We start from the raw sequence: 13706 nt of genomic DNA, 5'->3' as shown, positions 1-13706 counted from the left end.
AATTATATTATAGAAAAAAAATTATGTCGGTGTTTGTCTCTCAAAATTACTAATAATATTATTCATAAGATAAATTTATTTATTTATTTAATATCAATTAATTTTAATTTAATATTTTCATTAAACGATAAATTTAATATGTCAAATATATACTATTCTTTATTCTGTGTATCCTTATCTCATTTCGTACCCACACAGTCTATAACCAAATAAATTTGGTAAAAGAAAACATACTCAAAGTTTACCAAACATTCTACCTTTTCAATAGTTCTTATCTGCATTCACTCTTATCCCATTCCCTGCTCTAACTCTTTAACCTTATAAAATCGTTAATAGAGAACATCCTCAAAACTTCAAACCAAACACTCTTAACCTTTATCATAGATCTTATCGACATCTGATAATAGATCCAACACAACGAAACAATTATGTGTACTGACTTTGATCTTTAATTATACAATTATGTTACCACGTCAATTAATTTGAGAACAGACACAGAAGCAAAGGATACAAATCTAACAATAAAATAAACCTTATTACATCAACATGCAATAGAAAAATAAAGGGCAGTTATAAGTTATTTATTTATTTAGTATCTATAAAATGCTAATATTATAGACCCACAAAAATCTATAAAATCTTTGACCTGATTTATAATTTATAGGTTATGAGATAAGGCAAAAATTCATGACAAAAATAGTTTAAAGGTCTCATAAATTTTTTTAAAAATTCACATAATTTAATAATTTATTATTTTAATTCATTATGAGATAAGATTATTCTCGCATTTAATGTGATAAAATTAACATTATCATCAATTTAATTTAAAAACATAGTCAAAATAGTTAATTCAATCTTCATATTTGAGAATAATTAATTAATTTAGTTACCAACTATAAACTTAAATTGACTAAAACACAAAATAAATTATTAGATGTTAAATTTACTGAGATATTTTCTTCAAAATATGAATCATCAAATTGATTGATGATCATTAAAACTATTTTTTATGTTATATACAAAATTTAACTAATAATATAATTCTAATTTTATTTTGGATACATGCTTACTAAAAAATTATTTGCTTATTTTTATAAATGATCTTAATGACTAATAAAAGTAAATATTGATTTTTAAAATAAGTTGAATCGAAAATGTAAATTTAATATAATAATCATTTTTTGTCTCACAATTATAAGGATGACATAATTAAATTTTATTTTTACTAAATTAAATTTAGAATTAAATTTAAAATTTTGTATTTTATATTATTTCGTGTGAATTTGTGTTAAAGATAGATCAAATAATTTATAATTTTACTGAAATTTTTTAAAGAAATTAGTACTTTGTAGTTGACTATAACATTACATTTATTCTAATATAAACTTTTCATTAACAAACTAATAATTATCTTATTAGATTTTCAATAGAAGCAAATCCACAAGATTTTCTATGACTCAAACTTATTTTACATGTCTTCTTATCTGACTTAGTAGTAGACATTTGGACAACATAAACGACGTACACCTTCTTAACTATGGCCTTTAATGATGCAACAATCCTATTTTTTTAAAATTAGTCCATACTCGTGGCAACATTCCATTCTAATCTTAGTGTAGATTCCAACAACTCCAACAATGTGTATAAACATGTGTATATTATATAATATATATGTGTTTTTCAATTTTCAGACAATCAATCAATCATAGCTGCCACGATTCATGGAAATGATCGAATCACATAGGCCTGATCGGTCGGCCACGGTCGGTTTCGGACCAAAATTCTTAAAATCATCCGAAACCGATTAAGAAAAATCAGGAGCCATTTCCGACCGACGAAGAACTCGGGTTTTAGCAGGTTCAATCCGTGCGGGTTACGGGTTCATCGGATGGATTCATCGGTTTGAGAAGCTTCCTCTAGCGTCTCGTGCCGCCATCCTTCGTCACTCTTTGCCGGTCTCTGTTACTGCTTCATTTGGGGGAAATCACGGAGTTTCAGATCTCCACATCACCACCTTCATCAACCAGAACAGGGAGCTTCTCAGCGGCGGTAGCCATGGCAGGAATAAGTTGAAGAAAAGAGGATGTTTACGGAGTGAAGAAGAAGAAGAAAGAAGACACTGTGAAGAAGAAGAAAGAAGCAGAAGAAAGAAGACGGAGTGAAGAAGAAGAGGAAAGAAGACTGAGTGAAGAAGAAGAAGAAAGAAGACGAAGTAAAAGAGACGGAGAAAATAAACGATGAAGATGAACGGTCAGATTCGGGTGCATCGGATGAGAAAATTCTAACACCGAATTCGACCGTTAAAACCCGTTTGAAACCGAAATTTGCTTCAGAAAAAATCTGAAATACCTGAGAATTAATCCGCTTCACCCGATCTGATCGTCGGTTTGGCCGGTTTCGGATCGGCCAGAAGTTTTTGCCCAGGCCTAGAATCACAAGCTAGACAGCGGCTGACGTATAAAAAAAACAATACAAAATTCTATCATATTAAAGTAAATATAGAAATCTAACGACATTAATGTGTAATAGAGAAATTTTATAATTTGAAAAAAAATAGGTTAAAGTATTTTGTATTTAATATTTTTTTTAATGTTATCTCTTTCTTATTAATTTTATAGATATATTAATTGATAGAATATAGTTCGCTAATATTATTTTAATTAAATTTTTCAATATTGTATGTTTCTTTTGTACCTCATTTATGAGGTTTATCATTAAGAGACATTTTTTTTTTATTTTCACAAAATTGAAGGTATTTATCATCTATATATCTATATATATTATAAAGGATATATATTTTGGTAATCACTCATTTAGTCTCGACTTTTTAGTAGACAATTATACCCTTAAATATATATATATATATATATATATATATATATATATTTTAAATAACTATCTATAATTTATAATATTTATCTGTGTGTAACTCTTAGAGACACGAAGTGCCTGGACTCCTATAGTATTTATATAAAATAAATAATATTATAAAAAAATTAACAATAAAAATAAAAAAAAGATTGAAAAACTTAAGTACATAAACTAAAATAATTTATTTTAAATTACAAGGATTAAAAAAATGAAATAGATAAACATAGGGAGAAAAATTATCAATTTTAAAGTATAGGGACTAAAAAAGTAAAATGAGTAAAATTGTAAGAAAAAAAAAGGTTTTAAAAAAGTTATAAGATGTAAGATCAGGATTTTCCTAAAGAAAAATTAGTTTTTCTTTTTTATATTTTCGTGAAGAATTTCGACCATAAGACAAATTAATCAACTTAATTTGTAAATTATTAGGTTAAAAAATGATGCAAAAAGACAAACTTTGTGTAATTTTCATATAAAATTGATTTACTGAAAAATAAAAACTTAGGAGGACTATAATCATGTTACGATGGAATTTGAAATAGAGGAAAAAAATGTCATTAAATTAATAAATAAATAATGAAGAGGCGTGATAATACTGTAACCTTGTGGAGATTATAAATAATAATAAGAGTTAATCATTTTTACACGACAATAAATTATATTTTTTAATAATGTCATGTCAGTTATTTATTTAATGAAATAAAAATAAAATAAAATAACTTAAAAGATATGATTGGTTGTTAGTATACACTGACAGTATATAGATGATTAACTCTAATAATAATAATAATAACAATAAGAATAAGGTGTATGGATAAAAAAGTTGAAATAAGGTGATATCTCCTGTGTAAAGTCCTTAACCTGAGTTGTTTTTTTTTTAATTGAAAACTAGAGGTTGATAGAACTTTTTTTTACTATAAGTAGTTATAGAAAAAATCATTAAATACTTTACACTTGTAATATGAAATATATATATATATATATATGAATAAAATAAAATAAAATAGAAAAATTTTACGGTACTCATTATAATTGTGAAGTACTGAAACAGACATTTTATTTTTATTTTTTTAATTATAATTACTTGTTTTATTTTTATTTTAATTTAATATTTTTAATAATTTATCTGTATAAAATCTTTTATATCTTTATATTATTTTTATATTTTTTAAAGCATTTATTATAATTAAAAGGTTTAATATTAATATTTTATTAATATGTTTTAATTTTTTTTTGGTGATAATTTTCTTTTGAATTTATAGTATAAATTAGTTTTTCAGTTATATTATTTGTTTTTTTTATTTTAATATTTTTATAATATTATTATAATTTTTTGTTTTTAATTTTTTAATTTTGTCATATATAAACAAAATTTGTTATAAAAATTGACCTTTTAATTATTTTTTTAATTAATCTTTTTTATTGATTTATCTTATACAAATTTTTAATATAAAATTTATGTTATTTTAAATTTATTTTTTAAAATTTATTTATTCATATAATTTAATATATCTAAACCTTTCAATTTTCCCTTTTTAATACACAAAATTTACAAAATTGATTTTCTCAATAGCGATTACTATTAATAAGCTATTCTACCTTTAAAGTGAAGTGCTACATCTTTGAATGGGTTTCCTCTTGAAATCCAAAACCAAGTCGTTTGAATCACTCTGTTTGTCGTATTGTGGTGTCGTAGTGAAGCAGGGGATGAGATAGAAGCAGATGGAGGTGCAAATAATGGACCACAAACGACCCCACACCATCATTGATACCAAAATTATTACAACCACCGACGCCACAGTCAAAAGATTATGTCTCTCTGCGTTCTGAGTCTGCTTGCGCTTTGCGTGTTTCCATGTCGTTTCATAATGCGTCGACCAGAGCAACTGCCGCTCTTGTCGTTTTGAACAAGTTGGTAGAGACGCTGTTTTTGTGATAGTTGACATATTTTGTTCACGCTTGTTACATTTTACAATGTTTCCTCGATTTTGCTGGATCCAATAAAAGTATAATTTTCATTAACTTAATTGAACCAAATTAATGTCAAAATAGAATTTTCACTAAGATGAAAATTATATGTATCAAAAATATAATTATCATTAGATTATGGTAACTCATTAAGTGAAATACAAAATTTTTGATTTTTAAAAATTATTAAAAAAAAGAAGAGAGTATTAGAAGCTAGCATTCCTCTATATACCTTTGAATTTGAGGATGTGGAATTGCTTTGAGTATTGATGAGAAAGTCTGACTTTGACTTTGACTTCCACTTCCACTTCCACCTTGGTGAATGAACTTTGTTAACTGTGCCTTTGAGTTTGAGTTTGAGGTTCTCTATATCATCAAACTTTGAGCCTTCAAGCGGCACCGTTTTGGCCATTGAGTTCTTGACCCCAAGTTTAATCCTTTGCCATGGAAAGCAATTGTTGCTTTGACCCTTATGTTCAGATCCTGTGATGATTGAGTGATCTGTTGGAGTAGTTTTACGGTGAACTAATCCGAAGCAACATAGATAAAGAGAGGTTTTGGGTTTTGGATATTCTAAGCTTTTGATTTTGGCCATGGAATTAAGAGAGAATATGATGACTAAATGAAGGTGTATGAAAGGTGGAAATGATTAAGTGAGTCCCTTGCTATTCAAAGTTTCCTCATAATCCATGATATTTGTAGCTTACACGAAGGTCTTGAACTTTGTCATCATGGTCCACTTTTTGTACTTTTAGGTAACCTAAGCTGATTTGATTTATATATACTAAATATGTAAAAAAAATTATTAATGGGAAAGAATGTAGAGCCCTCACAAACTTTAGTGTGATCCTTTGGTACTAAATATCTTCAATGGGAGAGATATATAAAAAAAATGTTAAGCAATTTGTTTTCTATCTATAAACATATATAATATATATATTTTTTTTATTTCATTCTTCTTTTATGTTTAATTTTCTATTTTATTATTATTATTTTTTTCTCTTTGTTTACTAAATTATTTGTTGGAATTGGGGTGTAAATCGTAATTTGGGCAAAGGCGGCTGAAGGGAAGACTATGATATGTGATGTGATGAGATGAGAAGCATAGAGGGAAGAAGCATGGATATGGAGAGTGTAAGAAGAAATGCAGAGGCGCTGGTGGAGAAGATGATGAAAGGGAACGATGCTTCCCACGATGCAGCACATGTTTGGAGAGTTCGTGATCTTGCTCTCTCCCTCGCCCAAGAGGAAGGCCTTTCTTCTCATCCTCACTCCATGCAAATCGTAACTATCACTCTCCCTTTCCCTTTCTCATTGCCCTTTTTCCTTTCTTTCATTTTTTTTCTTCAAGTTTCCTTTCTAGGTTGAGCTTGCTGCATTGCTCCATGACATAGCTGATTACAAATACCTCAGGTTCAGCTTTCATTTCTTTTTTTTTTTTTTTTTTTTTGCACTTTAATTTCTTCCATTTTATCACTACCCCTTTCTCATCCAGGGACCCATCTGAGGAAAAAGTTGTTGAGAATTTTCTCGACCAAGAGGGGGTCGAGGAGGACAAAAAGATCAAAATTTTGAACATCATCAAAGGAATGGGTCAGTTACTGGAAATCGAAATTTTCTCATTCCGCAATGGTGTTTATTACTTTTTTTTTTCTCTTTAATTTAAATTAATACAATTTCAAGCAGTGACATGGGATGATCTCATTCACTGGGCAAGATGAAATGACATATTGAGCTTTCTCAAATACATATTTTTTTAAGTTCTTTTTATATGCTTCTTTCTTTTTTATGCTTTTTTGATGTGGTTATGATGTTTGGTGCACACAAAGATATCTGATGTTTGTTGATTATCTAGATTCCAAGAAACTCTCCTTAATTAGAGGCTTTTGGACATGTATAACTCAAAGTCTTCTCTGCCCAACTGTCCATGCTAGCTGCAAACTCCCATTGGATTTAGGAATCTGATCAAAACTATAATTAAACTTCTGGCATATATGAGTATTATTCAATGAAAAACCGAACTCAATGACGGAGCAATGGCTCCTCAGAGAAGAATTGTCCTCTAGTACATCACGTAACCCTCCCTATGCACAGCCACAGCACCTCGACTCTACTATTAACGTGAACTGCCACTTCACTCTACCTCTAACTAACTACTCCTGTGCCCTTCGTATTTTTCTTCTAAAATACACTCCAAATATTATTTTTCTGTTGCCAACCCAATATATGACTTTATGTGAAACATTTTGACCCTATTAGAATCATCCCATCTAGTATATTTTTTTTCCCTCAAGGACATGCCTTCAGGAATGTCTAGAACATCTGAACATATAAAACCTTTTTGATTTGTTTTTGATTTTATGTAGAAAATGATGGTGATTGTTCCTACTTCCTGCACCTCTCAGTATCTCTTTTATTTTACTATATTTTTAGATTACTATTAGCAAGTGTTGAAAAGTTGGTATCTCTGTGACTTGTTTTTGTGCTCTTAATAATAACTTGCTTCTATCACCTTGCAAATTACTTTTCTGTTACTAGAAAATACTCAATTTAGATGCTGCTTCCAATATTCAGGTTTCAAAGAAGAGGTAACAGGAAATGGAAATAGTGAATGGTTCCCAGAATTTGGAGTTGTGCAAGATGCTGATCGACTTGATGCTATTGGTGCTATAGGTATTTTATTAAATTAGCCGTGCTTCAGATTTGGGTATGACTAGGAGGGTGATTAAAAGCTGGACCTATTTATAAGCAAAAAAATCTTAAATTTTTTGAACTAAAATATAAGCAAATTTTATTGAAGGCAACTTTATTTAATGTTCTTAACCCAAAAATACCCCTATAATAATACTCTCTCCGTTTTTTTTCATAGTTGTTTTGTCAGTATTTGTTTTTTTTCATTATCACTTTTCTAAAATCAATGACTTATTAATTTTCTTTTTCATTTTTACCCTTGATAATTAATGTATGTTTACTGAACAATGTGTCTATTCATTTTTCAATGTACCTATTTCTTCTCCAACCACCTAAAGGGTATAACAGGAAAATAGATAATAAATACTTTGAAAAACTAAAATATCAATCATTGTCTTAATTCTTGTGCATAACCTTAAAGACAATGAAAAAAAAAACGGAGGGAGTAAATGAGAGCATTATCTACCATGAATATGGTTAAAGATATTTTAAGAAATGTGATGTATATTTTATGTGAAATTGTGAAATTAAATGCATATAATGAATTTTCTTAATATGTGTAAAATTAATATTATTTGCTTATATATAGGTCTAGAGGAAGTACTTAAATATTAGTGTTTAAAGCCCGTGTAGTAACCGAGATACTAAAGCATAGGAAAATGATCCTTTGACACCGGTTGTTTACACCCTGAGAGAGAAAATTATAAATGTGATGGTTGATGTAATGAGAGAAGTAAAGGGAGATAGATACCAGTTTAAAATAAGTTTTAAAACCAAGATATGAAAAATGATCAAATTTAGGTACTGTTTCTTAAGTATAGTTAATGTTATTCTCTAATCAAAATTGAAAATTTATCTTGTTATTATGCGCTTGCATTTAATATTGATCTCATTAATATATATATTTAGGCATGTTATTGAAATAAAACTCCAATTTTGAATAAAGAATAACACAACTATATATAAGGAACTGTACCTATGTTTTATAATTATGTTTGTGAAGTATAAGTGGGGAGCCTCTTACTCTGCCCTCAATATCAGGAATTGCACGTTGCTTCACCTTTGGTGGGAGTAGGAAGAGGTTGCTGCATGATCCTGCCATTCCTCCACGATCTGATTTATCCAAGGAACAATACATGAACAAAGAGGAACAAACTACTATTAATCATTTTCACGAGAAGCTTCTCAAGCTCAAAGATATGATGAAAACCAAGGTATTGCTATATTACCATATTGCTGAACTTATCAAATTTTGACGATGACCAAATTATGCATTTTTATTTTTATTTTTATGTTAAAGTATGTAAAAAATTTAAGCCTATGTATTAAGTCTGTTAAGGAATTTGAATGTGAACTACCTATTTCAGGCTGGGAAAAGAAGGGCCGAGAGAAGGCATAAGTTCATGGAGGAGTTTGTGAAAGAGTTTTATGATGAATGGAATGGTTTAAGCTGATAAACATTTCTCATGTCGTTAACTCATTATCCATTTTCTACGCTTGAAGTATATGATTTTAGCTTCTTAAAATGTAGTGCCCACAAGCTGGTTCAAAATGCGGGGAATTGTTCAAATCTTGCAACTAGCAATCCATGACTCATTTGTGTTTCATTCTCTGAGCATGATTTTCATTCTCTGAACATGTTATCTGTTATTTCTTTTCCACCTCATCCGTAGAGGTTCCATATATTGTGACTGGCTATACAAATCCTTTCCAGGATCATCCATAAGTACGGTAGTACTGATTCAATTTTGTTAAGGAACCTAGATATTTTGTTTAATGCGTACCCCAATAAAGAGGCTTTTGATCCTAGAGCAAGAATAAGTATCTCGTTGTACATAATAAAAAAAAATGGAAACTAATGATTAAGAATATTGAATGGGTCTTTACGATTTTTCTTTTTCTTTTCTTTTAGGGTCGGTTTTTCTTATGAAAAGTTGCTATACAAACTAAAAAAAAATTAATTAAATTTATTTAGAATCAAGAGTCCTTTATTTAATAAATCAAGTGATAGGAAGTTAGGAACCATTCATTCATTAAAGAGCGAATACTAATAAGGATTAAGGACAACCCTTCTAGGAATAGATTAATACACAAATCCAATTCCGGAATAACCAATCAACATAAACGTCCATTATTTAGTATTTTCCGAGCACTAACTGTATCAAACCTTGATTCTTTATCATTTTGTACTTACAAACATCTTAAATAATGACTTTCATGCCCCATATAAGAAAACAAAACCAAAAAAAAATAAATAAAAGATTACTACTAGTGACCATATCATTATTTGTTCATTTCAAGCCATCCTCCAAGTGTTTTTGAATTTGTGTAGCATCCCTATGGTAGAGGTTAACTTTCAATCCATGCTTCATGTACATAGTTAAGGCAAGCTTAGGCACCACAGGGTGATTCTCCACCACCTTCACACGGTAGCGGAATATGATGCTGGCTGCAGCATATTTCATTTGATAGTATGCAAAATCTTTGCCTAAGCACAAACGAGGTCCACCATTGAAAGCAGTGAATTTGTATGCTGACTCACTCATGAACCTTCCATCTCTTAACCATCTTTCTGGCCTGAACTCCATGCAGTCCTTCCCCCATATGCCTTCCATTCTTCCCATTGCATAGATTGCATAGATCACTTTAGTCCCTTTCTTTAGCACTGTTCCATCCGGGAATGTATCATCTTCAACTACCTGAAAATTCATAATTGAACATTTGCATCACCCCTAGCTGCATTCAATATGACCTCGAATTGTGTGATTTTTTTAACTGACTTGTCAGGTTCATGTTTTCCAATAAAATTTGGTCCATGCTTTAAGTCAAATTTGAGACACCAAGTTTTCTCTCTGATATTCAAATATTTTAGAAATTTCCCCTTTATTGTGAATAATTTAATTATCAGTTCCGGTCAGTGATGACCTCACCTGTGCCAAATTTTTATGGGTGGCGTGCGAAAGAGTTGTGTTGTTGGTCGACGTAATAATACCTAGTAACTCTGTGAAACACAGAATTCTGTTCGGAGAATTTAATAAAAACTTGTGTCGATTCATTGAATGTAAGAGAATCAACATGTAAGTAATTACACAAAACTTAGATAAAACTTGTTACTGTATGTGTTTTTCTAACTATTCTTCTATTAGAATTAAAATTTCACCTAGTAGAGTATACTAGACATTTAATGTAAATATTTATTACATTACACACATTAATAAAGGGATAAAATTTAGATATAATTTGTTAGGTATGTTTTGTATTGTTTTTTAATCAAAATTAAAAATTTACTACGATAATGTATAAATACATATTAATAAGATTTACATTAAATATAAGTGTATAATATTAAGATAAATTTTCATTTTGATTGAAAAATAATATTAATCACATTAAAAAAAATAGAATTTAAGTTTTGTCCTTATAAAGTGAAACTTCAATTTTAACATAGAGCTAATAATAGGATTTAACGGTCATGCCTACTGTAAAAGTCAACCAATTGAACGATACTGTAGTGTATGTATTTTTTTCTCAACTAAACTGTTTGTGACACACTCTATATACTACTATGGATTAATAACCAAAATGGGATTGGTAAAGCATATAGCGATTGGAATGGAGAAGAAATGAGGGTGACAAAAATTGAATACTCACCTCCTTGTGATCCACAGGCACAGAGGGGTATAATCTTAGAGCTTCTGATAAAGCAGCATGTAAATAATCCATCTTTTTGATCTCCTCAGGCCTAAATCTCAAAGAATTATCAAACTCTTCCCTCTTTATGTCCTTCCTCTGACTCACCACCCTGCATATATCTGATAGTATATTCTCCTCCACTTCAGGATTCTGTTCAAGCAACCAGAAGAACCAACTCAAAGCAACAGAAGAAGTGTCCCTCCCTGCCAATATAAAGTTCACACATATATCCCTCAGAAACTTATCCGAATAGGGTCTTCCATTCTCATCCTGCAGCCTCATAAACACGGTTAACAAATCTGACCTCTGCTTCGTTCCCTCACATTCCAAGGAAAGTTCCTTCTTCCTAGTCCTAATCACATTCTCAGCAAACTCATCAACCCCTTTTATGGACTTCTTCAGCTTCCTTTCCACCCCCAAGTTGAGAAGCCTCATGGCCTTCCAAACACACGTGGGGGTAACAAACCGAAACACCGTGGCTTCTGTTGCATCCTCAAAGGCTTTGGCAAATGGTATCTCTGGCAAATCCAAACGCAAACAACCTGGATCAACACCAAAGGCTATCATGCAAACGTTATCAAAAGTTAGCCTCAGGAGAATGTCTTGTAGGTCTATGGCAAAAGATTTTTTAACCGATGCCTCTAACACAGGCAAGAGCCTATAGTGGACAAGTTCGAACAATGATTCTGTTGTTAATTGTCTGAACCTGGTTGAATGAAACTCGATGCTTGCTGTTTTTCTTTGCTTCTGCCACGTGTCGTCGTCTGCATTGAATATGCCATCTCCTAGAAGGTCCCTAACTGTGTTCCTGAAGTAACCTCCCTTGGGGAAGAGAGGGAACTTGGTTTTGAGAAGGTGCTCGAGGTTGCGAGGATCCGAGGTGACAATGCAGTTGAGGTTGCTAAACCATGGCCCTTTGAATCTGAACGTGCCGTTTTGTTTTATGAGAACTTCGGTGATCCATTCATACATGTTGGTTCTGAGTCCTGTGACCAAAGAAGGAAGCATTCCAAGGACAGGCCAAGTGACTAGGCCATGGTGCTTCTTTTGCCTCAGGGAGTGGATGAGTATGAAGACAAGAAGTGCAATGAGAATCTCCAGAATTTGGATGTCTTGGAGGAGGAAGAGGCTGAGATTGAGGGTTCTTGGTTTGGTCATGGTGTTGGAATGATAGGGAATGTGGGAATGCATGGTCTTAGTTATGTTTGAAGGGTGGTGTTGGTCATGTGTGTTATATGAAGTGGTGTATTGCATGGCTTGTGTTTCTTGGCGTGCTTAGTTTTGCATAATCAGTTTGATTTGGTGAGCTGAAATGTTGGCAATTGGGTATGATAAACTGTTTGCACTGGTTTTGTGTGAAGGTGTTCACTTTGGGGAAGTTTTCTTGGCTGAATTTGTAATAGGAATAGGAATGTGGGGGAACACTCTAAGTTTGAGTGTCAAAATACCTTTTTTTATGGCTTGACTACTTGACTAGGAGGATGAGAAGTGGATGTGGCAGATTACCTAAGTGGAAACTGTTAGTACAGTTTTAATGTCCCACGTTACTTTCTGATTACTAGCTTTATTAATAACTACCTAGGTATTTGCTTTTATTAGAATATATTATATTCAATTCGATATTAATCTCGTTTTGTTGTGGGTCCAATGAATTGTGCCAAGCTTGTGGGGTCGCCTTTTTGGTGACACTCGGCAACTTGATCATCTTCATGCTTGATGTGTCAACACTTGCAAACTCCCATATTTGTACAAGCACTCAAGCAACTCAACCAACAAGGAAATTGGTTTAAGTATAATTATTCTAATTTGCTTAATCATATAATTTAGTACCAAGTAGGTTAGTGTAAGTTCAACAATATTTGATTTTTTAAATAAAATTTCAAATTTGAGCTTTGTAAATAAAAAAAAATAATTAGAAACGGAAATTATATGTATAAAGAGCAAATAAAATATTTGTCGACATCTGTAGAAACTAAATTTTATGTTTAACTTTTTTATTTCATCGTCTGTAATTCTGAGGAAAAAAAATGATAGTCTCTCTCATGTCTCAACGGCCATAATTGCAACATAAATTCACTGTCATGAACAGTGCATAAATACTACTAATGTCTATGTAAATTTTAATGAAAAATGGTGAGGACAGTTATATCAATATCACCTTCTTTTTTTTATTTTATTATTATTTAATTCTTTATGCGAATATTGTTTCTAAGCTTAAACTTGTGTGGTTATCTGAAGGAATTTGAGGGTCGTTTTTTAATTTGGTTGCAACGTTTAATCAGAGAAGTTTACTCGGTTGCACTTGTATCGTGGTTTGTGGGTACAATATGTTGCTTAATAAAGAAGCAAATAAGGTGAGAACTATTTTTCTCTTTGCGATTAAGAATGCATACGTAACTATTGGCACGTAAAGCAACGATTAAGGAAAAAATAAAGAACAAGTACCAGTTGTTATTTTGATTACCAATTACCATTGCTGAAAGTGG

The 13706-nt window shown here is 30.9% G+C and overlaps 2 protein-coding genes and 1 long non-coding RNA gene across 3 annotated transcripts; 1 reads left to right on the top strand and 2 right to left on the bottom strand.

Annotated features, from left to right (window-relative positions):
* Window positions 1-4429: 4429 nt before the first annotated feature.
* On the bottom strand, window positions 4430-5203 carry LOC114915913 (uncharacterized). The gene is made up of 2 exons (XR_014428546.1): window positions 5069-5203; window positions 4430-4859 (listed from the first exon to the last, which is right to left on the bottom strand). It is a non-coding gene; the product is annotated as an uncharacterized LOC114915913 (long non-coding RNA).
* A 658-nt stretch (window positions 5204-5861) lies between these two features.
* Window positions 5862-9163, top strand: LOC109798791 (Metal-dependent phosphohydrolase). The gene is made up of 6 exons (XM_020359187.3): window positions 5862-6120; window positions 6200-6249; window positions 6332-6429; window positions 7411-7509; window positions 8569-8741; window positions 8895-9163. The coding sequence occupies exons 1-6, from the start codon at window positions 5932-5934 to the stop codon at window positions 8979-8981; spliced, it is 696 nt and encodes a 231-aa protein (XP_020214776.1). The 5' UTR covers window positions 5862-5931; the 3' UTR covers window positions 8982-9163.
* Window positions 9164-9584: 421 nt separating this feature from the next.
* CYP86B1 (cytochrome P450, family 86, subfamily B, polypeptide 1) lies at window positions 9585-12724 on the bottom strand. Its single transcript, XM_020359185.3, has 2 exons — window positions 11179-12724; window positions 9585-10226 (listed from the first exon to the last, which is right to left on the bottom strand). The coding sequence occupies exons 1-2, from the start codon at window positions 12472-12474 to the stop codon at window positions 9819-9821; spliced, it is 1704 nt and encodes a 567-aa protein (XP_020214774.1). The 5' UTR covers window positions 12475-12724; the 3' UTR covers window positions 9585-9818.
* Window positions 12725-13706: the final 982 nt, after the last annotated feature.

The sequence above is a fragment of the Cajanus cajan genome, chromosome 8 (assembly GCF_000230855.2).
Source record: "Cajanus cajan strain Asha chromosome 8, NIPB_CcT2T_4, whole genome shotgun sequence".
NCBI lineage: Eukaryota > Viridiplantae > Streptophyta > Magnoliopsida > Fabales > Fabaceae > Cajanus > Cajanus cajan.
The sequence above is the reverse complement of the archived record's forward strand: the minus strand, read 5'-3'. Positions and strand labels throughout refer to the sequence as shown.